This window comes from Leuciscus leuciscus (genome assembly GCF_965113295.1).
Source record: "Leuciscus leuciscus genome assembly, chromosome: 5".
Taxonomy (NCBI): Eukaryota; Metazoa; Chordata; class Actinopteri; order Cypriniformes; family Leuciscidae; genus Leuciscus; species Leuciscus leuciscus.
In genome coordinates, this window is record NC_138729.1 from 19,642,640 (window position 1) to 19,670,510 (window position 27,871).

The window sequence follows — 27,871 nt, forward strand, 5'->3', positions numbered from 1 at the left end:
TTGTAGTGAAACCATGGTTAATTTTCGTAAACTCCCACCCATCAACCGGTATACAACATGTAAACAATACAAGCAACCCCACATTTTTGAAATAATCTAAAACAACGATACATAGTTTAAACGTGTTCCTGTTCCCTAGAAAAATGTGGTCCGGTCGGACTACAATAGCGGCTTTAAATACATGCTTTTCATTGTCATTGTGTTCAAGGGAAATGCGAAACCTCACATTATGACGATAGCGGAAGTGATATACAGTGAGGACATTATTTGATTTGGATGCAATATCAATACTAAATTGGTTTAAACAACAAAGCACCAATGTAACCAAACACGCATCTGTGATTTCGGATGAATCTCGGTCATCATCTCGCAGACTTCCGCACGCAGCCACGCACTAACGTTAGTCTCGGACAGCTCATGCTCGCACACACGCCACACAGTCTATTGTGAGTAGCGGCGCGCGCGCAGGACTGATCGCGGGAGCGCAAGAGCACAGCAGACACGAACAACGGTCGCGTATCTCACGAGCAAAACATTTGAACTGGATTAGGGTGTGTAAAGGAGGATTTGCCTCGCTGTCAGCATGTGTACCGCGTGTTGTGTGTCTCAGGTGAGTGATACATTTACTGTACGGAGAAACATCACCGTCGTGACTCGTGAACCGCGCGGAACACTCGGTTTCTCCTATTTAAATTATTTTCTATATCATTTGATGCTGATGGACACATATGCTTTAGGAAAAGTTTAATAATAAAAGTTCCGTTCTTTTAAAATGTTTGATTGTTGTATTTGTTTATAAGTATGTCAGTTTCAAATAGGCGACACAAGCAGCTTTTTAGTGTCATCCTTGTTTGTTCTGTGAGACTGTATCAGTTAACACAGCCATGGGTTCTCGGTAGCAAATTTATCATTTTTGCATAGATATAAAACATATTTTCATAAACTCCTTATTTTAGTCCAGTATTTATTTAACAGAACTAATTATTTATTTATTTCAAACCCGACTATGAAGATGCTGTTGATGGGAAAATGCTTAAACCAGCCTAAGACGCTTTGATGGTCTCCCAGCCTGGTCGAACTGGTCTGTTGCCTGGTTTTAGATGGTTTAGTGTCATTTTTCAGCTAAGTTTCACCAGTTTGGCTTGGCTGAAAGACCAGCACAACCCACATAAAACTAGCAAACCATCTTAGGCTGGTTTAAGTTTTATCAGCAGGGTGATGTTTTTCTCTGACTTTATAAGATGATATGTTTCCATCAACAGTGGTGTCAGTGTTATCCAACCAGAATTGTATCATGACTTTTTCTAACGGTCGGGAAATTATGTCATCACTATGATTGATCATGTTTCATGCTCCTTTTGTCCTCATTTAACATTCTGGTCAGAACAAATATGTCCCTGACTCCCTGTCTGTCCTTGTTTCCAAACGAGCCACATTTAAATGAAATTTGATCAAGTTAACCTAAATAAAACAGATGGTATTGGAGGACACTCCACCAGGAAGCCCTTCAGATCTAGATATGGAAAATGAGTGATACTGATAATGTAATTGTCTACTTCACATTCTCAGTGTACTAATTTCTCTGAGGGTCTTGTAGCCCCTTTGTACGTGGTGGCGTCCGCGGGTGGTCTTTTCATTTCCTGGTTGGATCCATGTGGCTGCTTGTTTGCATAAGATTAGCAGTAAAAAGAGAGAGCTTGCAGTCAGTGTTCAGCATCAATAGTGTTGTCTCATTAGTGCTAAGCTTGTCAGGAGCCAGTGGCCCCACAAATGTGTGGAGTCGGGGGGGATTGGCATCGCGTAGTCTCAGTGTTTGTTAACTAATTACTATCATTAGATAACCCGCTTAGTTTAACTGTTGATTCAACTTTGACACTAATGTATTCCCTCTTTATGGCAACGACAACAGCAGCGTTTATTAACATTTGTAGATTCCGTATTCAAATGAGCATTAGGCTAAACAACCTCACAAGACAACACCAAATTCAATGCGCCTTCAGTTATATGGTTGAAATCATGATACTGTCATTATATCAAAGCAATTAAAGTGGCATAACACACACAGGTTGGACAGTATCATTTAGCTGTGTTGTCCATAACTTAAAGCGATAGTTCACGCAATGATGTCATTATTTACTCATCCTCATGTTGTACCAAACATGTATGACTGACTTTGTTCGGAACACATAAAAATCTATTTTGAAGAGTGTTTTTTTTCCTACTGTTTTACAATGAAAGTGAATGGGGTCCAAAACATAATTGGGGCCTACTGACTTTTTCACAGTAATAAACAAAAAAGAAAGCCAGTCATACATATTTGGAACAACATTAGAATGAGTAGGCCTAACTTAAGACAAAAAGCAAATTTTTGGGTGACCTGTTAATACAGTAATTCTCATAAGATCAGGAGAGCATTGTTTCATTTCTGTTCATTTCATTGTGTTGTGGGTTTTTGGTCAACTTGTACTTCCACTGTACACTATTTACTTGTCAGTTTCATGGTACCTTTTCAAAACTCTTTTACACTTCTTTTGTTGGTGGCTTTAACGTATAGTCAAGCTCTTGTTTTCCCCCTTTAACATGATAGACCTGTTCGCATTAAGTGCAAAAACTCTAAAGATACGGATAACTATTTGCGTCCACACCAACGTACAATAACATTATGATAAAACCACACAGTGATTATGACTGTCTGTAATCCATACGACCCCGTTAGATTAATTAACATCTTCTGAAGTGAAACGATATAGCCTATGTGTGAGAAAAATACAAATATTTTAAACTTGTATTCATATTAGTATTTTTCTAATATTTTATAAGTATATATTAGTATATATTTTTATTTTATAAGTATAATATTAGTATTTTTCTAACACGCCTATCACCTCAAAGATGTTGATTCATCCACTGGAGTCGTATGGATTACCGTTGTGATCGCTTTGTTTGGTTTTTGAAGCGTCACCTTTTATGTTACTAATTCACCTGCATTATATGGACTCACACAGGCCCTGTTCACACTTGGTATTAAGATGTGTTTTGGTCTTTCAGATCACAAGTAGACAAAGGAGACACATTCCTGTTTGTACCTGGAGTTTTAATCCGTTGCTTTTGTCCACTTTCAACCACTGTCCTGATTTCATTGAGGGGAGGTCCTATGGGTGGGTAAATGTTTGGGCTTTTTTAGACCTTTCGATTATGGACAAAATAAGCTTAAGCTTTGTCTAATTAAGCTTAGACAAAGGAGACTTAGACAAAGGAGACAAAATAAGCTTGTACAATTTACATATGAACACGACCGCAGAAAACAGAAAAACATACGGAGAGCAGCAGCTTACGTTTCTGCTCTGACAGCCGCAAGACCACGCCGAAATGTGTGTCAGAAATCAGGAATGGTGAGAGAACATTGTGCTTGGTACGTTTTTCATATTCAAACCAAACTTGGGTCTTCAGCTGACAGTCCGACAGTTAAATCCCGTCCGGCTAGCACGCTTCCCATAATGTTTACGCAGTAGGTCAGGCGGAGAGAAAGCGGTCTTTTGTGGAGATTCGAAGTTCGAACGTATTTCACCACATGAGCGTTTACACTGTGAAAGCAATCCGGTCGAATGTGTTTTCGATTATCTCTTGAAGTGGTTGAAAGTGGACAGAGATGGATTATTTTTCTAAAAATATTGGTTTGTGTTGTTCAGTCTTGTAAATCTGGGAGGGCATAAGAGAATTTTCATTTTTGGGTGAAGAATCTTTGAGACATCTAGCAACAGTTTGAAGAAATCTGATGTCAAGATGTAAAGCAGAATATCATGATGTTTTGTGGCATTTTGTTGTGTTCAAGCGTTTGAAAAGGTTTTTGTCTTTCGAATTTGTCTTTTTGTCTTGTCCTGCTGGGAAATGTTGTGCAAATCTAACTGATTTCTCCTTCAGATGTGTGGGTTTGAGTCATGGATGACTGTCCCATGAATCAGTCGTAATGATGCATTCTGCATAAAAAAGCTGATTTTATTGCCCAGTAATATTGTGCTGTGTAAACATTCATGGCTTAAGACAGTACTTGTGCAGCTTTGCACTGGAAGGGTCATTATCTCGTTTTCTGTTAGTAATTAATTGAGTGGCACACTGTTCTTGATCAGGCCTTGACATAACTTGACATAAGATCTGATTTGTCTGAACTCCCACATGAGAACTTTTTAAGATCTGATTTGTCTGAACTCCCTCATGAGAACTCCAATGACTGTGTAGCGTCTCCAATGTGCTACTTGGTTTTTACTGATGAAAAGCCATGAAATAACACCAATCACATGAACCATCACCATAATAGGCCAAAACAAAATGTGCATTATACTATAGGAACAATTTATGTGGATTTTCACACGTTCCTCAAATCTCAGCTGTAGTGATTTTTTTTTCTTCTTCTAGTGAACTGAAAGGTGCCATTTGTGGCAGGACTGTATTTACTTTTTGGGTAGCAGTGAGACATTCCCACCCTTCCACACTGCCTTTATGCATCTCTATCGCTCTCCCTCCATTACCATCTTAGAGGGTGTTTACTCTTGTCCCATGAGCCTTTGGGTTACTCTGTATTTGCAATTGAAAAAGCTGTCAAGCAATCGGCATCCATCCATCAACGTTGTGCCATGTGATTCTAGTTGGGAAGGTTTGACTCTTCAGTGTTACTATGGGCACTCTTCACACGGGGAAAAAGAGCACTTTTTTGTGTACACTTCAAACAGTGAAGTAATACATTTTTGCCTCAGCTGTACAATTGCCTGGCTAACAGACCCACAAAGCAGCTATTCATGACATGGAGACTATAGATTAATTGTCCGCTGAGTTTCGACATGATGGTACTTGAGCTCAGTGAAATAATGTGTCTTAATGTTCTTGCACCAAGGATCACTTTAAACTGTGTCCGATTATTTGTTTGGCTGACAAGTAAGGGTGTAATAATTATACACTCAATCAAGGTTCGATACAATTCACAATACTATTGTAATACTTTAAGCCAAAAAAAATTTGACACAATTTTGTTTCCTATAAAAAGTTAACAATGTTTGATAAAAAAAAATCTAAATTACATTAGGTAATTGGTAATTACATCTGCTTTTTTTTTCCGCCTGTGTTTTGATCTGGAGATTCTGTACTCTTTCAGAAGATGCATAACAGCGCTCCCTACTGTATAACTGAAAACATGGATTGCTGGAATGGCGGAAAATTCCGTCAATGGCGGGAACAGAAAACAGAATAAAAAAAATTCTAATCAATTAGATTTTTTCCAAACGGGGAAATGGTTCTGTGCTCATCATTTTATTTGACAATTATTGAAACTACAGCAAAGAATCAGCATATTTAAACAAATTATGGGGGACTTATGGGATGTGTTCACACTTGGCATGTTTGATTCGATTAAAACGAACCCTGGTGGTATTGCTCTGTTAGTGCAGTTAATTTGAATAAGTGTGAAGGCTGCCATCCGAACCCTGGTGCACACCAAACAAGCGGTCCGAGACCGCTAAAAAGATTAATGAAATATGAATGCAACATGTAAACGAAACAAAAACAAAAAGACGCAACCATAAAAAGGACAGAATGCTCATGCATCTGTTTTTTCTCGTCATAGTCGTGAATGTTGCCCATCACAGTTCGGTACAGGCATCAGAACCGCGTCTCTTCGCAGCAGATCTTCATTTGTGTGTGTGACGGAGGCATTCCTGCCGCTGTTTTGACTCCTTTACACATTTTATAAGCTCTTCGCGAGTTCTCAGGCCACTCGCATACAACGAGCACATTTAGCCCAGCACACAGCAGTTTTGGATGTTCAGTAATGTTAAGTTCCGTCTCAAAATAGGCAACACATCATACAAGCTGACCAATCAGGTTGTGAATGTATCCCTATGCCTTTAGGTTTGATGATTATAATGCCAATCTGAACGCTAAGCGGACCAGAACTAAATATAATTGTTTTCTTTTTTTATTTCTTTTTTTGGTCCAGACCAAAACAAACCAAGCCAACTGAACTACAAGTGTGAACACACCCTTAGATGTTAATTTTTTTTTCAAAATAGGAAATTCTATGATGATTCCATTTTTCTGCAATTTGATCCATGTTTTCCACACCGTGGAAATTATAGGGCCCTAATCTAGCCAGTGCTTGAGTTAGCTTTTTTCCCAAAAATCATACTAGTGTCTTTATAGAATCCAAACTCATTGCACATGTTTGACTGCCTTACTATTTTTTTATTTCATTAAAGGAAGTAAAAGTAACTGTTTTTAGCAGCCAGCAGTTCTCTAATAGCTTTAGCCTAGATCTTTATTTTATGGTCAGCTTTTCTGCAGGGTGTAAACATAGTGGGACTACAAACAAACCTAGAATCTGTTTGCTACAACACAACGTTCTTCCAACTTTTGGATGCAGTTTCATGAAGGTCCTCCACACACTTCTGTGGAGCTTGAGAAATTCCCAGCTCGAATTGTTAGGAAAACAATGTCCATAGGTTATTGTCCTTACCAGTAGTCTGTCACCTTTCACCCAGACCCCTGCTGGTTGCGGGAGAGGGTAAGAGAAGGGCTCTTTGTAGGGGGTTGAGAACTGTCTCCAGGGCAGGAGATGTGGGGGATGGTTTGTTTGCGAGAGGATGTAGAGTGCTGTCCCACTACTCGACTGGTGTTGACCAATGAGTGGGACTCCGCGGTTCTGTGGAGAAATGGGTCTGTCATTGGTCGGGGTCGTACGTGCTGACCACCTACTGTCTGGAGAGGGGGATGTGTCCTCCTGATTTTTGGAGATAGTGTGCCTGCCTTTGATGTGCCGTTTACTGTCAAATTCATGAACCTTTAGGCTTCTAGTGCTTTCTAGAGGAATATCAGCATTACTGTCTTGATTTCTTAACTTTTAGGTTGTTGAAAAAAAGATCCTATTCCCAAAAAGTATATAAATTAGTGTGTGTTTTTGGATAACACCAAATAAAATATGAATGATTTCTTTAATATTGACAAATCATGCAATAAAATATTTGAATTCAAACTCCCTTCTGGGTAGATGATTTTGTACTTTATAAAATATGTTACATCACATAATATTATAATTATTATTAAAATAACCATAGGAGAATGGCAACGGAATAAAAATAAAAATACCTATATTACACATTTACATTATATTATACTGTATTTAGGGATGCACATCGGCTGATAGCCTATATGTTTATTTTTTATATTATCATTATCAGCCCGATAAGAAAATGTGGTTGATATATTAAAGCTGATAAATAATGGATTATTTACTTTAGCTGAGACACTTCAGATGCGCACTGGTTGCCATGATGGTTTTAAATTGCTTGAAGTATGATTGAAATCACTACCAAAAGGAAAATACAGTTAAGTGCAACATGTGAACCTTAAGTCTTTTAAATAGGCTACATAAAATTATAATGAGAACATGTTGGTTCATGACTTTTAATGGTGAGATTAGTGTTTTTGTACTCAGGCTCTCCAAAAAAATGGATTTAGATTTATCTGAAAATATATCGGTTATCGGCTTTCAAATATAAAGAATTATCGGTATCGGCCAATTTTTTCATATTGGTGCATCCCTAATTATATTTAAATTATTATTTTAAACATTATAATATAAATGCATCCCTAATTATATTTAAGTTATTATTTTAAACATTATAATATAAATAATTTGTTCAAGTTGTGAAATGATGGTAATGATGTGAAAAGCACCAAATGATTGAAGCTATTTTAGTAATATTATAAATATATATTTTTAAGACCTTTTTTTTTATTTTTATACGTTTTATGTATTTATAACATCCTATAAGCACAAAAAGCATGTCATATTATCTCTATCGTCTCTTTCTCTGCTTGCATGATCTTGTCTGCAAACTGTAGATGAAGAGATAAAGGGATTTCCAGGGACTTTTGTTGATACTGCATCCCCTCACTCTGATCTCAGAGCCTCGTGTTATGTCTGTATCTTGCGTCATGTGATTTAAGCTGCTTCATAGTAACAACAGCCCAGCTCTACTATTCCTTACAGCCAATAGGAATGAGGCATTTGTGCTGCTAAAGGGGATACCGGCCAATAAGATGTTCAGAATCCCTTCCAATGCTTTTTACAGTACATTGGTTCTTTATCTTAAAAAGATTGTTTTGTCTTTGTCATTGGTTTACAGTAACACTGCCTTTTTTATACTTTTAAATGTGCAAATGTGCTTTAAAATCCATTGTTTATTTGTAAATCATTGTAATGGTTTGTGAAGGGTTATTATTAAGCACCTGCATGTGTCCCGCTCACTCTTCTGATGTTCTTCTGCAGCTGGCCTGCTGCTGTGGATCGGCCGCCTGCTCCCTGTGCTGCGGCTGCTGTCCCAAGATCAAACAGTCCACCTCGACACGCTTCATGTACGCCCTCTTCTTCATGCTGGTCACGGTGACCTGTGTCATCATGATGTCCCCCACTGTGGAGACGGCAATGCGAGAACATGTGAGTCTTTGTTCAGAGCTTCTAAGTTTGCATTTTTTAGTATCAGGTTCCCCCATATATAAAGACCATTAAATCTGGTCTCAGGTCAGCAGCAGTGGGTGGCAAGTCATATAAACCTACTGGTTTGGTGTACTTCATTCATATTTTGTGGGCTGTTTCGGGGGTAAAATGGGTTTAAATGTGTTAATCTGAGGTGAGAGTGCTGCGCTCTTGTTGGTAACTAAAAGAATTGTCAAGTTACTTAAAAACCAAAACATTAAAAAGTGAGCACACAATAGGGCCAGGGATGTTTCTAACTTTGTGAATGACAGGCATTGAAAATCGGTGGTATTTTCAGTGGAGGTCTGTGGCCGTAGAGTCTGTGTGGGTTTGACATGTCATTTTCTTGCTCAAACGATGCAATGAGTTTTATTACTGAAATTATATCAGTTTGTGGTTTGAATTTAATGGCAAAAACATGTCTTGTTGTAGAAACATTTATATACCATGAGTGGAGTCAGATTCAAAAGCAAATTACTTCTATGCTGTGTTATGTTTATATACTGTATATAATAAATAATAGTTTAACATCAAAATACATTACGAATATGGAAACATTTGGATTTGTGCCGAATGAGGGAGGTATAGGCTACGTGAGCCCAACATCGGTTTCTGTTTCACTTTAAATGAATTTGTGTTTGCTTGAGGTTTATATACTGTAGCTACTTTTGTTTTTCATCCATGTTCTGTTCTGAATACTGTTAAATTTATAGGATTTGTTGTGGAGGGGAACTAAAATAGCCTATAGCTATGTTTATAGTTCTTATAATGTTTGTAAATATTTTGCTTTATTTAACGGTATTTTACATTATTTCCAAAGGATTCCGACTTTTTTCTTCTCTCAAAAACACAATTTTATTTATGTAGTGTATTTTTAACCTTGCAGCAAACATTCTAATATATCTTTAAAAATGACTTAAATGACTTTTTAAACCGTTTAACTGATAGTATTAATCGGTCAAAATTCGTAGGGTCGGTTAACCAGTTAATTATGAGCATCCCTAATTTTATTTCAGTTACAGAATACATTTTTTTAGTTTTACTTATTGGTAATAACACTGCTTTTATGAGCCTTAAAAAAAAAAAAAAATCATTAAGGCTTACCAATGTGGATTTACTGGTTTGGATCAGTCTGAATTCATTAGAACAAATACTGAATCAACAGCTGACTCACCGACTGAACTCAGATGATCTTTTTCACTGATATCTGTCTTAAAATAAGTAAAGTTTTGCATAAGTGTGGTTTGTTAAACTTAGAGCAGTGTCATTACTGACCAGCTGTTCTACAAAGATGCCAATTAAATAAAAAATTAAAAAACACAAAGTAAATATGGATTCAAACTTCAGACTTTTGTGTTGGACTTCTAACCACTAGGACACCATCATAGCTGTTTCTGAAGTCTATTTCTGTTTTCTATTTCTTCTATTTCGATTTTCTTGCTAGATAAATAAATGCTTACCTTACTAATAGAAGAACATTATGTCCTCTACTACCTGGATAGATCTTTTTAAAACCTTAGGGGACATTTACAGCATTTGTAGGGACAACTATGCGCATTCATTCATTAATTCAGTAAAGAAAAGGTCAATAGAGGGATCAAGGGTTTATTTGCAGGCAGGCCCATGTTATTCAAACAAACACAAAGGAGAGCTACATGACTCTTCTGCTTCAAAGCATGAAAGGAATGTAAGACTGAGTATCAATGCTCCATCATAACATCTAACAAACACATCTTAACTCTTTCTGCATTTTGATTGTTCTGTAACTATCCAAAAAAAGGTAACTGAAAGCTGTTGAAATGCACTTAAAGGCTGAGTGTGTAACATGAGCTCAAGCTCTCTTTTTGTTCTGAGCACCACAATGAGTGCTTACTGAGTAAATGCCATGAGTATAAAAACCCAGACACTAAAAAAGACCAGTGCAGTTATAAAAAACGCTGCCTCTCGGTGAGGCACAAAAGAACGGCCACTGAGGTGCCAAGACACAAAAAGATTTACAGCTGTTGAAGCTTTTTCACAAATAGTAGTTTCAAATTTAAGAGCACATAAAATCCCCCCCTGGTGGTCTTTCGTGGTTACAACACACGGACAGAGCAAATGGGATAGGCAATGGTGCATTGCTGACAGAGGAACACCTTAACAACCTTATATTATATGATGGTCCATGTTATAATAATAGCAGTGCAATCCAGCATTATAACAGGTCAGTAGACTGGAGACTGTTGGGAACCTAAATATATTTTAGGAATTGACCAGTGCCTGTAGTTTGTGCCAGCTTTCTCTTCAAAACCACAAAAGAGAACCATAAATACTGGTTTGAATCTGACTGACGTCTTAGCTGGTCTCTGAGAAGTTAATACACTTACATAAAAAAACATGGTAATTCCATGTTTTTGGACATGTACAATAGTAATACTATAGTGTTATATACTATAATATTATATTTTTAAATGTTTGGAAAGTCTCTAATGCTCACCAATGCTGCATTTATTTAATTAGAAATAAAAACATTAATATTGTATATAATTAAAGTGAATTCAAAGTGTGAATTTTTATATTATAATATAATGTGTGTGTTAATTTTTTTCATATATGTAATTTTAAAATGTAATTTATTCTTGTGATGGTAAAGCTGAAACTGATAATTGTTTTCAGAATTCTTTGAATAGAAAGTTTGGAAGAACAGCATTTATTTGAAATAGAAATATTTTGTACCATTATAAATGTTTTACTATCACTTTTGATCCATTTAATGCATCCTTCCTTAAAACCCCCCCCATTTGAACAGAAATATTTTTTATTTGTTTGGCTTGTTATTAAAAATAAAAATTCTAGGACTTTTTACTTGTATTAAAAACATAATCAGTCTTTGATTGAAAACAATGTTATTTCTTTTAGTATTTAGGGTGTGTATATAAGTTGATGTTTCGACTTCCAGCGTGTATGGGTGTGTACACAGATCGGATTGTGTTTAACTTGAGCCTTGCCCTGAGGCGACTGCATCTATTCTGTTGCTCAAAATGTAATTTTATCCCTGTATTGTTTTGTGCTTTTCTCAGATTCCTTTCTACACAGAAATGTGTCATCGGCTCAATGCGGGGGAGAACTGCAGTACCCTAGTGGGCTATTCGGCCGTATATAAAGTCTGTTTCGGCATGGCTTGCTTTTTCTTCTTCTTCTCTGTGTTCACCATTCATGTGCGAACCAGCACAGGATGCCGGGCAGCTGTTCACAACGGGTAAGCGGTCCACCCAGACACTTTTGAAGTGGTATTTACACTGGAAACAGTGCTTGTTCCTCCTCTGCTTTGCTCCGTGGCCCCTCTCGGCCCAGGTTCACAGGAGCTATAGGGACCACCGTGTGTATTGTTTGGCCTTCTGCCTCCATCTGTACTCTACTCCTATTGCTCCATTATTCCCCCACAACCAAAGCCCTGAATAGAGGTATTAATCTAAAACTTTGTCCAGAGGAAATGGCGCTCGGAGACGAGCTTTACCCCTATGAATGGGATGGTTTGGCCCCACATGAGAGCACTTCATGTTGCAATAATCAGATCTTTGTGTTGTATGCAAATGCAGGGTGAGGAAGTATATGGCTGAACTCAGTGTTTTATCCAGCTCTATCCTGCACTGCACATTCATGCAAGCCTTTAGAAAAAACAGGCACAAATCCCTTAATAAAAACCTCATTTAGATCTTCCTGAAACCACCCTGTGATGACATACTAACAAGGGTAAACAGGAAATCTTATACTAGATGGAAAGAGTCAAAATCCCAGAAAGACACTGTAGGAAAAGTATCATTTTCAAGACATACATTTAGTGTGTATATACACTATTGGTCAAACATTAACATTTTGTTTTAAAGAGGTCTCTTATGCTGCTCTAAGGCTGCATTTATTTGATCAAAAATACAGTAAATACAGTAACAGTAATATTGTGAAATATTATTACGGATAAAATAACAGTTTTCTATTTTAAAATGTAATTTATTTCTGTGATGGTAAAGCTGAATTTGTACCAATTATTTTTGATTATTAATATTATTTTCTAGATCATTTTTATTTTATTTTATTTTTTAAATATATTTTATTGAAGGAAGAACAAAATGACGTATCACATACAGAAAGAGTTTAACGATACTCCTTGTTTTTACAATTTTTTTTCCCCTTTCCCACAACCCACCCACTGGACAGGAAAAAAATAAAATAATAATAATAATAATAATACAATATAAACAATGTATAAAACAAATAAAAATCAAATATCGAAGTTCTTGCGTTACAAACAGTGAGAAAATAATTGACAACATTGTTAGCCAACTGTGTCGGATTACGTCATCCGATCCAATGTGCACAGGCCTTTTGATATCAAAAATTTGTTTTAGTTTGGGGGAAAAGTTACATCCTTTTCAAAATAAGAAATTATTGGGGTCCATACAGAATAAAAACGTTTGGTGGATCCTCTAAGAGAATATTTTATTCTCTCCAGTTTCAAAAACAACATCACATCACTAAACCAGAGTGAAACTAAGGGTGGTTTACTTGACTTCCAATCAAGCAATATTCTTCTACGAGCCAAAAGACATGCAAAAGCGCATGCATCTTGACACTTTTTGGACATGACCACATCTTGTTCAGGTACTCCAAAGACAGCCATCTCAAAACTAGGCCTGATATCCTTAACATATGCCTCAGACAAAATTTTAAATATAGTTGTCCAGTAATCCAGCAGTCTGGGACAAGTCCAAAACATATGAGCAAGGTCTGCTTTAGCAGAGCGACAACGCTCACATGTATCAGCCACATTTGCGTATATCTTAGACAGCCTAACCTTGCTGTAATGAAGTCTGTGGAGGACCTTGAACTGGATTAAACCCAAGCGAGTACAGGAGGTTGTTCCATTCACTCTAGCTAATGCATTATTCCAGGTTTCCTCTGATTTGTCCACTGCCAAATCTTTTGTCCATTCTGCACGGATTTTATCTAGATTAATATTTTTAATTGACATTAAAGTATTATATACATTAGAAATTACTCCCTTCAAATGTAAGGGAATGTTTGAAATTGCATCCAATCCTGTACTGGGAGGAATGGATGGATATGTGGGACAAAGATTTTGAATTAATTTTCTAGATCATTAATTATTTCAAGCTTTAATACAAGTATTTTATTTTTTAGACATGTTTTCTAAATATCACACTTAATATTGTTTTCAAACCTTATAAATATTTTCCCTTCATTCAGCATATTATGTCTTAAGCCTGTAACAGTTTCTCCTGTTTCTTTGTAGGTTCTGGTTCTTTAAGTTTGTGGCTTTGCTGGCCTGCTGTGCTGGCGGATTCTTTCTCCCAAATCAAGACACGTTTCTAGAAGGTTTAGTATGATCTGTTTTCATATACACGTTCTTGTTTTTAATAACGTGTGCTGCTATTGTTTCTGTGCACCCAAAGAGGCTTGTTAGATTTTATTGAGACATTTTATTGTAGGAATTTTAGAGGCATGTGACACAAGAACATCTTGAGTTTAAACCCTATTATGCAAATCATATTAAGAGAACAGATGTTATCATTTTAGTGATATCCTTGAATTAGCACACTTTATTTAATGGATGTATATCTATATGTATATGTATACCTTTAATAAACATACTGAGACAGTACCATATTATTGTAATCAGATGATAATCTGGTATCTGATAATAATACCATGGCACTGAATGATTTTCATACATTTACTTTGTACCTTATTTGTTACTGTACATTTAAAAACAACCCTTTAAAATATTGCATTATATTATAAACTATTACTTTAAATTGCTTGTTACTTTTTTTTTTGATTGCATAACATGTTACCTCAAAGGTCAGTGTGCAAGTGAATTTCATGTATGCTTTTACTGTTTATTAGCTCAAGTCCAAACGATTATCGCTGTTTGGTGTCTCGTTAAATGATTCGTGCTTCCTGATGTGTTTTTAGTACCTGGCGTTTAGCAGAAAGCATTGTTTGTTTTGTTATACAGTATCAGCCAGAGGGAAAGACCTTTGACTCATCTCTCTCTCTCTTTCTCTCTCTCAGTCTGGCGTTATGTGGGGGCCGCTGGAGGTTTTCTCTTCCTCATCATCCAGTTGATGCTTCTCGTCCAGTTTGCCCACAGATGGAATCAAAACTGGTGAGCTGACGTTTAGAATGTCCAAATAATGTCTGTTTTTCCTTTCTTTTGCTCTTTTCATTCACCAAGTGGAAAACTTATTAGGCTCCAGTACTTTCCATCATCATATCCAACTGTTTCTTTTGGTATGTAATTTGAATCCCTGCAACTGGAAATCATTAGGTCTGGGAATGGAGACTATAGTGTAATCTGATGGCGTTATTTCCACTGTCAGATAGGTTGCATAGTTGCCAGCCAGGGTGGTCCTAACATTATGCTGCTATAGCAAATGGGGACCTTTTAACACCAGGTTGAAAGATTTGGGGAAAGTTTTACTGTACTTGCTGCTTATTTTAGTCACTGGCAGTGTGGAGGACAAAGTGTGAAGTACAAATCACATGGATGGTTTGGGCATTTGGTGTGCTGATTCACTCCCACAACCTCCAGTTTCAGCAACAAGCAGAGCAGGTTTCATACCAGTAACAGTTAAAGCGTTGCTTAGAGTTCTCATTCCAAGAACCAGAGCGTTTTGTTTCAGTGGGAGTTTTCAAGACATGAAACATTTCAACTTTGAGACAGTCAAGTTTTTTTAAAAAGTTTTTTTTTTTTTTAAAGCAGAGCTCTCTGGGTGTGTTCATAAATAATGTGTGTTGTGGCGGTAGAGTATGGCCTTGTGTTTTGCTGTTGACATTATAGGGAGGAGAAAGAGAATAAGTAGGTTCTTGGCTGCTCTCCAGTCTGTGACAGGAAACCCATGGTAGAGCTCAATGTGCATCATAGTTTCCTCTTTGCTCAACAAATGGAAGCCTCAGCACAAAAGGGCAGAAACACTCCAGACTGTCACAGGGAATTTTGTAATACGTCAAATATGTCCCAAGAAGTAACTTTAATTTGACAAAACCACCCTTTGGGGACATTTATGATTCAGATGTAGATAAAAAATTATAATTTATATATATATATATATATATATATATATATATATATTGTATATATATTATTTTAAAAAAATTCTGAAAACAAAAAAAGTCTTTAAAGTTAGATTTAGTCTGATTTATATATACATTTCTGAAGGATCAGGTGACACTGAAGACATGGCTGTAATTTGGAAGTAATGGCTGATTTCATTTTTTTAATATATTTTAAAGTATATTAAAATAGAAAACTATTATTTTAAATTGTAATAATATTTCACAATATTCGTCTTTTCCAACTGTTTTTTTCTGTATTTTTGATCAAATAAATGCAGCCTAAGAGACTTATTTCAAAAACATTAAAAAACTTTTGACCCTATCTTTCATATGATTTCATATATGAATTGTATTTCCTATTTTGTATAACATAAGTGTGCATTAAAACTTTCCCCATTTTGTTCAACATTTCTACATACTGTATTTGTTTCTTCATATGAAGAAACAAATACAGTGTGTAGAAATGTTGAAGAAATTGGGGAAAGTTTTAATGCACACTTATGTTATACAAAATAAGAAATAGAATTCATATATAAAATAATATGAAAGATAGGGTCTATCACATTATCAGGATTCTTTAATGAACAGAACGTTTAAAAGAACAGTATCTTTAAATATATAGTATTTAAAAGAACTGTATTTTTATGAAATATGCAATATAATAAATGTCTTTACTGTCACTTTTCATCATTTTCATATTTCTTTCATTTATTTACAAAAATCTTACTGACCCCAAACAGTAGTGTATACTTTTTGTAATAAAATAATATTTTATCACCATTATTTTAATTTTAGGTTGTGAAAATTCAGAAAAACGGTCATTTAGTCTGTAGAAATTATGTAATATAATTGTATATGTGTGTGTGTGTATATATATATATATATATATATATATATATATATAAGAACATATATATACTTATATATAAGAAGAGACAGATCCAGTATTTCCTCATGGAGATGTTGAAATGAAGCAGACGCTGGAGGGCTGCCCAGCAGATGGAAGTCACTGCTGTCAACACTTCTTATGTGAATTACTGAAACATTCCCTCACCCCACGCCTTCACGTATCTTCACTGCTCACTCAATCATAGTTATCATGCACGGATATGGTACATTTATGATAAAAGCATTCTACCGCTGAGAATAACTTGTCATTTAACAGTGTCTCTTTATCCAAAGTGACTTACAGTTGATGAATTTCAGTTAAAGTCTCTTGGGGCAATCTTGGTTTAACAGCTGAAGGAACACAACAGTTACAGGCCATTAGTGAGAAGAACATCAGGATCTCTAGTTGCTCACTGGTCCACCTTAGACTCAGCCTCAGATGGCACACCCACAAACCACCTGGTTAAGTGGAAAAATTCTCTTTGTTGAAGATATTTAGTAGCAATATACAGTAAGATTTTAGTAATTAATACTTTTATTCAGCAAGGATATAATAAATGTATCAAAATTGACAGTAAAGACATTAAGTACAATGTATAAAAGTCATCAAATCAAATTAAAATGTCATGTAATACTGAAGACTGGAGTAATGCCTACCCCTACCTGGATTTGAGATCTAGATCTGAAGGAATGTCTACAGTGAAGAGCTTTTGTCTTATGAAAGGAATTAACGTTGGTCGCTATTTTGGAATTGCGCTGTAAATCTGGCCCATTATGTACATTATCATGATAATGAAGTTGAAAGACTTCATATAACAGACATTATGCAATTCTAACACACTTGTCTAATGTTAACATGTTTAGAGACTTTTAAGATTTATAATGTGGTTTATTTTAATGTTTATTACCTCCTTATACCTCCATTTTAAGTACTTTTTTCGTAATTGCAATTTTGGTAACACTTTATTTTACAGTGTCCTTGGCTTGTTTCATATGTTAAACGTACTTATTGTAGTAATAGTACATTATGCATAATTATTACATGCAACTAACCCTAAACCAAACCTATTCTTAACCCAAACCTTATAGTAAGTAAATGTTGTTAATTAGTATTACTTAGTACTTAAATATATAATTACACTGTAACAGGGACACCTTAAAAAGTGGGTTACACTTTATTTTACCATGTCATTGTTACATATGTTACATGTAGTTACTATAGTAATAACTATAAATTATGAATAATTATATGCAACTAACCCTCAACCAAAACCTAATCCTACCCTATCCCTATAGTAAGTACATGTAGTTACTTAATATTACTCAGTACTTAAATGTCTAATTACATTGTAACAACGACACCTTCAAATAAAGTGTAACCCTTTATTTTAAGGTGTCAGTGTTACAGTGTAATTATACACTTAAGTACAGAGTAATAATAATTAACTACATGTAGAGTTGGGTTAGGATTATATTTATGGGTAGTTGCATGTAATTATGCACAATTTATAGTTATTACTATAGTAACTACATGTAACGTGTAATAAGGGCACTGTAAAATAAAGTGTTACCAAAAAGTCTGACTGCAATTTTTTTTATAGACAGAGGGACACAATTGTTTTCATCATGCCACAAAAGCTGAAGTTGTTTTGAACCCATGAGCATTCCTTTGAACCGTCTCTAATGTGTCCCTCCACAGGAGCTCAGGAGCCAAATATAATAAAATGTGGTATGCAGCACTGGCTTTTGTCACACTGGTGCTGTTCTCCATGGCAGTGGGAGCCATGGTGTTCATGATCAGGTTCTACACGCACCCAGAGGCCTGCTTCCTCAACAAGCTCTTCCTGGGAGTCAACTGTGGCCTGTGCTTCATCGTGTCCCTGCTGGCCATCTCACCCTGCATTCAGACCTGTGAGTTTACCAAGATGCTTGGGCTTCAGTGACCTACTTTTTGTACTAAAAAGCAGATGTTTGTTTGATGTCAGGCAAACAAGTTTATTCATAGTGCCTGAAGCTGGAGCTTTTCCCATGTGTGTGCAAGCCGGAGAGTTTTATACAATCAGTTATCATGGATTCTCACTAAACAGACCAACGTTAAAGAAGGTGAAACTGAGTAAGCAAGTAATTTAAAGATACACTTTGTAACTTTTGGCCCTCTCGCAGTTAAAAAACAAAACTGCATGCATTTTGCGGAATAACTTTGTTTTGGTTGTGCTTCGGCTCTGCGTGACTGCGGATGAATATGGTTATCTTGCTTTAAGTAAAATGTTGTTTAAGGTTGGTATTTTTTATTGCATTTGTGACATTTTATCAGTTACCACAGACTGTGGAGAACTGTTGCAGAGCTTAGCTCCATGTTAAGACATTACATCAGGGCTATTCAATTGGCGGCCCGCGGGCCAAATGCGGCCCACCAATCATCTCTATCCGGCCCGACGGCACCAACCTCCCTCTTCCTCTTTTACCAATCATTCGTGAATGAATCATTCTTTTGGTTCGATTCTTTCTAAACGCGCTTGCATAATGGTCTAAAACTATTCGGATTCATTCGGACCGCTCCATCACTGAATCATCTGAAGTGGTTTCTCGGTCAGGACAGTAACAACAAATAGCGCTGTTTTCAGTTGTTTCACTAGTTGTTTTAACACGGCCCAGCACAGAGTTGCGTTTACTCCCGGTCCCGGACACTAGTATTAAACAGCGTTGCAACAACCAGTGGGAAGCGTTTTAGTTCGACAGAAACCTCTCTGTTACAAACCATAAATCACTTTATGATTTATTATTAGGTGGGTAGAGGAATATATAATTAATGTTTGTTATGAAATTATGTCAGTTTCTTTGTAAAGGTACATATAGTTTTTAACTTGTGTTTAGGCATTTTTTTATACAGTGGGAGTGAGTTAGCCTGGTAATACCAGACTCTGCTACTTCACTTTGCTTCGTATACAGAGTCTGGCATAGCATAATAGAGAAGTGTTTTCTCTCTCGCGGGGGGGCGCTTGTCTGAAGTTTAAAATCATTGGTTACCCGTAAGCCAATCACATAACGTTTGGTTATGGCGTGTGTTATGCGCATGCTCAGCCGCATCTAACTTCCACTGTAAACACATGTATGATGCAAAAACTAAACCATCGAGCGAAATACCGGAGTGAACATGGCTGTGAATGACTTTTGCAGATTATGTGAAGTAAATCTACGCATCCACGGTACAATCAGCGTCTACGTCACGGCTCTCAGCCCGCCCTCTGTTCGTTGATTGGCCCGGCTGTTTTCAGGCCGGTGGAAAACTGAAAGATAGGCTGCTATCTCAGACTGACTACAAGAGCGAAATGAAATTAGCGGAAGTAGGAAGTCTGACGTAGTCAGGCTAGGAGTGAGTAGCCTGTGGTTATCAAGTGTCACTGTCAGAATGTTTTCATTTAAGCATTACAATTCTAAATAAAATAATTATTATTTCTCACCAACAGCTACGAGTTTGTATAATGAATTTATTTGTTCCAAGGAAAATAGTTGTACACAGCTGTAAATTATCAAGTTTTTATTTATTATGGTTTTATATATCTGCATACTGTTGGGTACACATTTCCAAGTAAATACCATACTTTTTTAGGGTTACTTTAACTTATTTATTGAAACTGTTATGTTTCAATAAATAAGCTAAACCCCCAAACCAACCCACCGGCCCACCTCAACTTTTCGATTTGATAATCCGGCCCTCGAATGAAGCTAATTGAATAGCCCTGCATTACATGCTCAAACAGGGTTGGTAAGCTATTCTTACATGTGATGCTTAAGTGTAATGGTTATACATTTGTAACCATACATCTAAACATTTATTCATGGTGTTGCCTGCTAAACTTGTGATTGTATTATTGTAAAAGCATTTGCTGTTTGTTTTTACACTCTGAGCAAAGTCTAAATGAATATCTTTGGTAACAAATGTAAATACCATCCTAAGTAGAGAAATTCTGGCTGAAACTGACAAGCTTATATTTATTAACTTATTTTAGGTTATGGCCAATAACCAATAAATGGCCATTATTAAAAAAGGATATCATACTTTGTCTAAATTAAAAATGAAATTCTGTTTTTACTGTATTTTTGATCAAATAAATGCAGCCTTGGTGAACATAATCTTCTTTCAAACACATTACAAAATCTTACCAACACCAAAACCACGATGTGTGAATAAGAATAAACACTCAAACTGACAGTACAAATCTGTATGTGCTGCTATTTACCAATAAATCTGATGTTTTGCTCGGTTCTCCACACAGTCCAGCCCACCTCAGGTCTGTTGCAGCCCGCGATCATCACCGTCTACGTCATGTACCTCACCTTCTCAGCGCTCGCCAGCAAACCCATCGAAAGTGAGTAAAAATACTCTCGCTTTCACACTCAAACACAATCTCTCACTCTGTCCTGGGTGTGTCTCTCAGTGGTCTGTGGTGTGGACAGTACACAGAGGCTGCAGTAATGCATCTTATTAAAATCTTTCTCTTTCAGCGGTGGAGGAAGACGGAAACAATGTCACCGTCTGCGTTCTTCCCTTTAAATCGGGACTGAAGAACGACACCAACATAGTGACGGGCATCGGAACGGTCATACTGTTCGGCTGTATACTGTACTCTTGGTATGAGCAATGACTATTTTGTTTTCTCAGCCTCACCTTAAAGGAATAATTCACAAAAAAATGTGAAACAAAAATAGAGATCTATACTGGTATTGGTGATAACTGTTATTTAAAATAAATAAAATAAATATTGATACCGTTTTAATAATATACATCTGATCCTAAAATCCTAAAATGTTCTATATAAATGAAGCGCCTAACAGAACCCTTCCTTTAAGGTTCTATATAACCTTTTCTTCTAAGTTCTGAAAATCTGATATTGTGATGGCCCTAATCTAAACTGCATTCTAAAACAAAACACCATAAAAGTATAATAAAAGATATTATAGTGCACATGACTCATACACTATTCTGTAAGGGGTTTTACAGTTCAAAGACCCAGAACCAGATATGATGAATGAAGACTCGGAGTCAGAATTATAATAAATTAAATAAAAGATTTACTGAAGATAGTTTGCAGTTTCGTCAGCAGAAGTCAGCTTCAAGACTCACACGTTCGTAGGCCGCCCCGCTTACAGTTACAAAGATCACAGCTGTTATACCCCTCACCAAGGTCTAAGCTACGTCCTTGCTTCAGGTTGAATGATTCTCATTGGCTAAGAAATAGATAAACATAGTAATTTTCCACACATATACAGATAGGCTGAAGCATATCTCCATCTGATTATGCAGCTGACACTCGGACCATGAAGTTAGGCACGCTGTGACCTTCCAGTTCTCAGATTTGGGTTGCTGGGCGCCAGCCTGTCCCGAACAACAATTCAGTCAATCTCCAATAATGCCAGTGATTCCTTAACATGTAACCAAGAAGACTAACACACACACCGACACACAGCTTTTCCAAGGTTGGATTTGGCCACTAACTATAAACAGGAGAGTCGTCTCAAAACATCAAGATTATGCGTTCTTTCTCTCAAGGAGAGCTACACTTTAGTCTAACTGGAAAGTAAGGTTTTAACTGAGAAAGGTTCCCTTAAACTATAGACTTCAATGACCCCTGTGACCCCTGTGTCAGGGTACCCTAGAAAAACAGATGTGTGTATTGACACATGTTGAAGACCTTTCTTAACAAAACAAAACATCTTTCCATATTTCATTTCTGGAAGCCGGGCTAAATGAGCAAGCACTGTTACTGCATTCAGATCAAATACATACATTAGAGAATACATGAAAAGAACATTTAGGTAATCACACTGGTGACTTCCATAACAAAGTAAAATCTCACAAGCCTAGAGAAGTCATTCAACTCATGTGACATTTAGAGGAAAAATATTGATGAATACCTTGATTATAATCACTTATTACATATACATTGAAGCAGCAGTTTATTCCAAAATCCACACCCTTCAATTCCAAAAGTAGTTTTTGTGTGAAAAACAGACTTGAAGTAATTTCCTAGGAATCTTCCCCCTTGAGTGTAATAAAAAAAATAAAAATCTCCAAAAGTTTTATTTCATAATCAAACCAAACCTTGTGTTCCACTGAAGAAAAAATATAATACAATTTGGAAAGACGTAAAAATGCATAGACGACAGTGTGTTGCATGTATGTAACTGTCCCTTTAAATATGCTCAGATGTTTTTAGTCTGTATGCAAATCCCCATAACATGTCATTTAAATGGGTGATCCCAAAAACTAACCCAGGAGGAATAGAAACACGTAATTATCTGGCTATGACAAGATGTTCATTTAGATTTAAAAGCAGGTAGTCTGGTAGGAAGGGAGTGAAGATTAGAAGCTCTCAGACTGTCAAGACGTGAACGCACATGTGTTTCTCATTAACTGCAGACATGTCTGCTGAAACTCTCTCTTTAGAGCCGCTCCTCTCCACCAAAAGCCATATTTACACACATATGTGATTCACAGCGATATGTGTTAGTTATCAGCCCAGTGATTCATTGTGGTGTCTCCAGTCGAAATGCTTTTGCCATATTTCTAGTTTTCGTGAGGCAAACAAAGCTTTGAAGCAGAAAAATTGACGTATTTTTTCGTCTGGTTCTGTCTTGAGTTGTAGTCTTGGGAATGTTCTGCTTTTACATTTGACGGTTTAAAAAGAACACTGCCCCCATGTGTCTGATGCCATTTGAGTTGACATAAAAATACTTTTTCCCTCCAGTTTGATCTCCACCACCAAGAGGAGTTCAGCAGCCTTGCAAGTGTACAGGAACGATATGCCTGAAAATGAGGTGAACGTTTGCTCACTTTTGTTTCTCTCTGCTGTGTTTCATACAACATTACATCAAACTAAATCATCAATCATTCCATCTCTTTTCTTTTTTTCAGAGAGCCCGCTGCTGCTTCTGCTGTGTTGATGATACAGGCAAGATGCTTATTTCAACTTACATCTCTTTTAGTATTTACAAGATCACTTGAAGATTTAGGAATAACCCATTTTCAATTTTAATTTGGATGGTTTACACAGTAAAAAAGGGTAGATGGAGCCTCTAGGTGGTGAAGAAGAATTACTACAGTTTTCTTGAAACAGGTATTTTATATAGATATATATACATATTTTCCAGAAGATTATGATGATGAGAAGACCGCAGGAGGGCAGAGTGTGAAGTATGATGAGAAAGATGGTACAATCTACAGCTACTGGTACTTCCATTTTGTTTTCTTTCTCGGCTCCCTCTACGTCATGATGACTGTAACCAACTGGTTTCAGTAAGTATATACAAATATTTTTTTTGTCTCTTTTTTTTTATCTTGTATCTCTATCTCTCATTTTCCCTATTTTGAGTTTTTTTTAGTAAGGAAGGTTTCTATTCCTCAAAGAAAGGGTGAATAATTAGAAAGTGAATTATGTTCATTGGGTTCAAATATTGTCTACATACGCTGCCGTTCAAAAGTTTGGTATCGGTACGTTTTTAAAAGAAGTCTCTTATGCTTACCAAGGTTGCATTTATTTGATTAAAAATACAAAACAAACAGTAATATTACAATTTAAAATAACTGTTTTTTTTATTTGATTATAATTATTTTAAAGTGTAATTTATTCTTGTGATGCAAAGTAGATTTTTTTTTAGCATCATTTCTCCAGTCTTCAGTGTCATATGATCCTTTAGAAATCATTATAATATGCTGATTTGCTGCTCAAGAAATATTTATTATTATTATCAATGTTGAAACCAGTTGTGCACTTTTTTTTTCAGGATTCTTTGAATGGATAGAAAGTTCAAAACAACAGGATTTATTTTAAATAAAATCTTTTTTAACGTTATAAATGTCTTTACTGTCACTTTTGATCAATTTAATGCATCCTTGCTGAATAAAAGTAATAATTTCTTTAATTGTCTTTCCAAAAAAATAAAAATAAAATTCTTACTGACCCCAAACTTTTGAATGGTAGTGTAGAATGTTCTAAAAGCTTTCTATTTCAGATAAATGCTGTTCTTTTGAACTTTCCTGGTAGAAAAGACTGGAGTAATGATGCTGAAAATGCAGCTTTGCCATCACAGGAATAAACCATATTTTAAAATATATTCAAACAGAAAACAGTTATTTTAAATTGTAATAATATTTCACAATATCGCTGTTTTTTCCTCTATTTTTAATTAAATTAATGCATCCTTGGTGAGCAGAAGAGACTTATTTTGAAAACATTAAAAATCGTACCAATCCACACACACATATATATAAATATATATATACACACACACACTGGCATTCAGAAGTTTGGGATTCAGTGTCTGAATCCAAACTTGAATAAGTTTGAATTAAAGTTTGAAATTGTACTAATAATTTATTTATTTTTTTGACATTTTACTTTAATGTCATTTTGTATTTTTACAAAATAACTGCATTTTTTTTTTAAATTAATGTAGTCAGATAATTGTATTTATTTGAGTTGTAAGTTTGTACTCCAATTTTACCATCAAATTCTTGTGACCTAATTGAAGCCCAGTATGCAGTTATAAGGAACACCAGAATGCCAGAGGTCACTGTGTATTATTAATATTAATATGATCTTCTCTCTTTGCAGTTATGACAACGCAAAGATCGAGAGGCTGCTGGAGGGGAGCTGGTCAGTGTTCTGGATCAAGATGGCATCTTGTTGGGTCTGTTTATTTCTGTACATGTGGACCCTGGTGGTTCCAATGCTCTTCCCAAAGAGATTCCAAGCCTAGAAACCCTTCACACATGATCCAGTATCACCACTGTCCATTTACAACTACTGTGTTGTTTGTGTGTGTGTGAGAGAGAGAGTGAGTTTTGTCTTTTTTATTTGTTTTCTTAGTTTTACTATAGTAAAGGCTCAACGGCTGCTTTTTAAATGCATTTCCATGGAGATTTGTTACAGAAATCATGTTATGGTTGCTCCCATACTGATGTAGGGCTGTTGTTTACCTCATAACATGAAGGTATGAAAACAAAGCATTGCTCAGGCTCACACATCACCTGTAAGTGTCTTGCTTGTTACGCTTTTCTTTTGGTAGCTGAAGAATTCTATGCAAATCCAAAAACCATCTCTGATTTTCATTCAAGAGTTTGTCTGCATTTTTTAATGTAATATTTCTTAAGTTTTGTTGTGTTTTCTATAGTTATTGTATTTCACTACGAGGGTGTTTTACTAAGGTACCAAGACTTTTCATTTGAGTAAATGTACCTATTTATTAAATAGAAATTATGATTAGGTAGGAAACTGCTGCCTTGCCAAGACCACGGGACTACACCGTCTATCAGTTGCATGATGGTTGCACTCATGGGAACAAACCAGCTGAGAAATGACAGTGCAAGGTTATTCCAGTACATGCATGTAAATAGATTTACTCATATGAGAGGTCTTGTTGCTGTATTTATTAAAGCACCCTCATAGCTTCCTTCTAAGACCGCGCCAAAACAATAATTCCAAATAAGTCTGCAACATTCCTAAAGTTTCCTATCTTTCGGTTTCATCTTCAATCTCAGGTAGTGACGAGAGCTACATATTTATCATAGGGTATTTCCAGTGAATCATACCATTCTAAGTAGAGCATGTGACTGCCATTCCCAGTTAAGGTTTGTACAATGATTTGAAATGAACAGGGAAAACCAAGGCCACAACATTATGCCCCAAAAAACCTAAACTGTCATTCAGATTGTTATATGTGTGGCCCATTGCAACATTGAAACTATAAATTGTTTTTCTGACTTACTTTCCCAATTTTGTTACAATTTAAATGGTGCTTTAGACCATGGATGTCCTGTAATATTATATCTCAGCTCATGCACTAGGCTAACAAGCATGCCATTTGTCAAAGAACACATTTATACCATATTTTATACTTATAAAGCATTGTTACAGCTCTGTACAGCTATTGTATTTAATCTTTCAGAGGTTTTTGTTGCTATAAGTGCATGTTTGTGTTTCTTGATCGTGGTGTTCGGTTTACATAGTTACAGGAGCTGCCCATATTAGACGCACTGTAGCATTCCCGATGCTCCCTGGTAGAAAAAAAATGGTTGGCGTTGTCGTTGATGAAGAAAATACAATCTAGAACTGGAATTATTTGACATTTTATGGTTATTTCCTGTGTAGCAGTCGTAGCTGCCCTTAATGTTTTGACCAAACAGACAAACCAAAATCTCTTCAAGATGTCTGAGTCTTTGTTACTTTCTGAATAACTTCTCTTAAATGCCCTAAAGAAATCTGTCTGATGATGTTTTTGTAAGTTTTGAGTGAAATCGAGAAAATGATTGCCTTAAACACTACATGTTACAACTGCATCAAGCTATAAGCATACTGTTTTATGTAACCTGTGAATAATTTTCGGTATTTGGTTTAACCGTGTTTGTCTGGATTAAACATTATGCTTTCCTTTATTTACAGATATGCTGAACATAAACGTGACATTTAATTGCAATGTGTGCTTTATGTAAATAGTCCTTTGTAAAGATGACCACTAGGTGTACTCATAGTATTGCAAACAAAAGAAATCTTGCGCTTTGTGCTGTTCTCACTAATTTCGCATGAAAACATTATAATCCAAAAAATATGTACAGTAAGTTTAAAACAGTTCTTTTCCTCATTTATATGCCTCGATTTGTATTATTATTATTTACTTTTTCTCATTATTTCAACACGTTTTATGAAGGGTCAAATGAGTTTAACTGTTGCAGGATCAAACCCATATTCTTTTTAGTGTTTTTATTGGTATTTCCAGTTCTTTCAATAAAAAATACAAATTAATAAAATACTGTTGTCTATCGCTTTATTTAATGGTTTTATACATGAAAACCAGAATTTTGTCATTTAGTGGTGGATAAAGTAACTAACTAACACTACTATATGAAAATATGACTTGTGTATACAATTGAAGGTGTAATGTTATGTTCAAACTACCTTCATTGAGCTTAAATCAATGTTAAATTTCAGTCAGTTCCTCACACAGTGACTACAGAAGACTTAAAGGATAACTAAACCCCTGGTCAGAGCCTGACCAAAGAGTTGGTTTAGGGTTTAGTTACCCTTTAAAATAGAGCAGACCAGTTGTATGGACCATTTGCAGGATTGTTTTTATTTTATTTTTTATTTTAAGTTTACATCCATGGTCACTATGAACTATTGCAGTATGGACAGTACCTGACCGATATATACACTAAAATGTTTGGGATCAACTTGAAACCTGAATGAATTTCTTTCTTCCGCTGATCTCAGAATTATTATTATTTTTTGCTATGGAAGTCACTGGGGTCCATCAACTGTCTGGTTACCGTTTCAATTCAGGTTT

General features: G+C 35.9%; 1 protein-coding gene and 1 long non-coding RNA gene across 3 annotated transcripts; both read left to right on the forward strand.

Annotated features, from left to right (window-relative positions):
• Nucleotides 1-214: 214 nt before the first annotated feature.
• On the forward strand, nt 215-27,335 carry serinc5 (serine incorporator 5). Of its 2 annotated transcripts, none has more exons than XM_082168685.1 (12): nt 215-610; nt 8,318-8,485; nt 11,584-11,762; nt 13,815-13,897; nt 14,597-14,690; nt 18,228-18,439; nt 20,806-20,898; nt 21,035-21,161; nt 23,278-23,347; nt 23,445-23,481; nt 23,684-23,825; nt 25,144-27,335. In XM_082168685.1, exons 1-12 carry the CDS (start codon nt 584-586, stop codon nt 25,286-25,288), a joined length of 1,377 nt encoding a protein of 458 aa, XP_082024811.1. In that variant the 5' UTR covers nt 215-583; the 3' UTR covers nt 25,289-27,335. The 2 variants fall into 2 exon arrangements, with proteins under 2 accessions (XP_082024811.1, XP_082024810.1); XM_082168684.1 differs by having other exon boundaries at nt 217-610; nt 23,681-23,825.
• On the forward strand, nt 618-7,018 carry LOC309498153. Its single transcript, XR_014205862.1, has 2 exons — nt 618-5,786; nt 5,843-7,018. It is a non-coding gene; the product is annotated as an uncharacterized lncRNA (long non-coding RNA).
• Nucleotides 27,336-27,871: the final 536 nt, after the last annotated feature.